This window comes from Branchiostoma floridae, chromosome 1 (genome assembly GCF_000003815.2).
Source record: "Branchiostoma floridae strain S238N-H82 chromosome 1, Bfl_VNyyK, whole genome shotgun sequence".
Classification (NCBI taxonomy): Eukaryota; Metazoa; Chordata; class Leptocardii; order Amphioxiformes; family Branchiostomatidae; genus Branchiostoma; species Branchiostoma floridae.
In genome coordinates, this window is record NC_049979.1 from 9,956,480 (window position 1) to 9,958,285 (window position 1,806).

The 1,806-nt window shown below is 54.2% G+C and overlaps 1 protein-coding gene across 1 annotated transcript; it reads left to right on the forward strand.

Annotated features, from left to right (window-relative positions):
* Positions 1-202: 202 nt before the first annotated feature.
* On the forward strand, positions 203-1,561 carry LOC118426672 (potassium voltage-gated channel protein Shal-like). The gene has a single exon (XM_035836196.1). It carries the CDS (start codon positions 203-205, stop codon positions 1,559-1,561), a length of 1,359 nt encoding a protein of 452 aa, XP_035692089.1.
* The last annotated feature ends 245 nt before the right edge of the window (positions 1,562-1,806 follow it).

Sequence of the window (1,806 nt, forward strand, 5' to 3'; positions counted from 1 at the left end):
ACGTCGGGATTTCTCGCAAGTGCAGCGCTTGGAACGTGGTGAGAGAAGAGAGAAAACGTTTGCGGGCTGACTTGTCGCTTCTCGCAAGACTTGCCCGGCTCACCGTACCATCGCCCCGCACGCCTGCATGTTGGATTGGATTGGAACCACGTCCGCTCATCAACATGTCGGCAGGCCCATGTAGGCAGCTGGGCGGGACGTCATGGCGTCGGCAGCAGCGAGCTTCTGGCCGCCGGTAGCGGCCTCTTACGATCCCAGCCCGGTGCTAAGATCTTACAGACCTACCAGCCTCAGGCTCTCCCCTCCCACGCAAATCAAGTCCTCGCCAAGGCCGCGCCGGCCCTCGGTCCTCGACAAACGGAAGGTAACGATAAACATCGGCGGTCGGCGGTACATCACACGGAGGGGCTACCTGGACAAGTACCCGCAGACCCTCCTGGGCAGCTCGGAGAGGGAGTTCTTCTACGACAGTGATGCCCAGGAGTACACCTTTGAAACAGCTGACCCCGACATATTCAGGTACATCCTAAATTTTTACCGAACAGACGTGCTGCACTTTCCCAAGGCAGCTTGTTGGACCACTTATAATGAAGAAATGGAATATTTCGGAATCATTCCGGAGCTCTACATGGGAGACTGCTGCTACGAGGACTACCGACACTGTAGCATGCGCCACAACGAGGAGGATTTCGTGCGGCGGAAGCTGTTGGACAGGGTCGGCGACAACCCACACCTGTCCGTCCGCCAGAGGATGTGGAACGTGCTGCAGAACCGGAAGGGCTCGACCCTGGGGCCAGTGGTCAACTACGTGACGGGATACTTTATTGCCGTGTCCGTCATCTCCAACATCGTGGAGACGGTAAAGTGCGGGCCTCCCGACGGCCCGACATGCGGCGAGAGGTACTCCTGGGCCTTCCGTTGTCTGGATACGGTCTGCGTCGCACTCTTCACGATTGAGTTTTTCGCCAGGTTCTTCTCCGCACCGGATAGAATGAAATTTTTGAAGAGTTTTATGACCATTATCGATATTCTGGCGATCATGCCGTTCTACTTGGGGTTCCTGATCAAGCAGGATAAGATCAAGCGCGCCTTCATGACGTTACGAGTGTGCCGGTCTTTCAGGATACTCAGATTTTCTGCCGCGTCCCCCGGATTGAGATGCCTACTCTACACCTTAAAGAAGTGCATTGGTGAGATGTTATTTCTGCTACTCGCTGTGTTTATGGTTGCCTTGATATTCGCTACTTTGTTGTACACTACGGAAAAACAATCGAATACGGCGTCGACATTTTCGAGCGTCCCCGAAGCTTTCTGGTTCGTAATCGTCACCATGACGACCCTTGGATACGGTGACATGGTGCCGAGGACCAACATGGGGAAATTGGTAGCTGCTGCGTGCTCGGTGTGTGGGGTCATCCTGATGACAATTCCCGTCACCATCATCGTGACAAGCTTCAGTCGGGTGTACAAAAAGAGTCAGAAGGCCAAGAAGCACGGTCGGCAATACGATGGGAAAGACAACGATGACGACGACGACGATGACGACGAGGGGATAGGGTGAACGCCCCCCTCCCCCAGCACCTGAACTGTTAATCGTAAGTACTTTACACTGAACCACTCTGTCATGACGGCGCCACAAACTTTGCATATACAGAACGACGACGATTGTTGAAGGCGCCGACAGACAGGTATGTATGCCAGGTGATTTTTGCAATGCAAAAGAGTACAGGACGTCGTCTATGTAGCATGAGGGCAGCCAGCTTGTAGCATGTGGGCTGCCCGTTTCAGTGCAGGTATCTATGCAAG

Bases quoted from the DNA above. Each gene is read 5' to 3' on its own strand.
- LOC118426672 (XM_035836196.1), top strand. From the start codon at position 203: ATGGCGTCGGCAGCAGCGAGCTTCTGGCCGCCGGTAGCGGCCTCTTAC.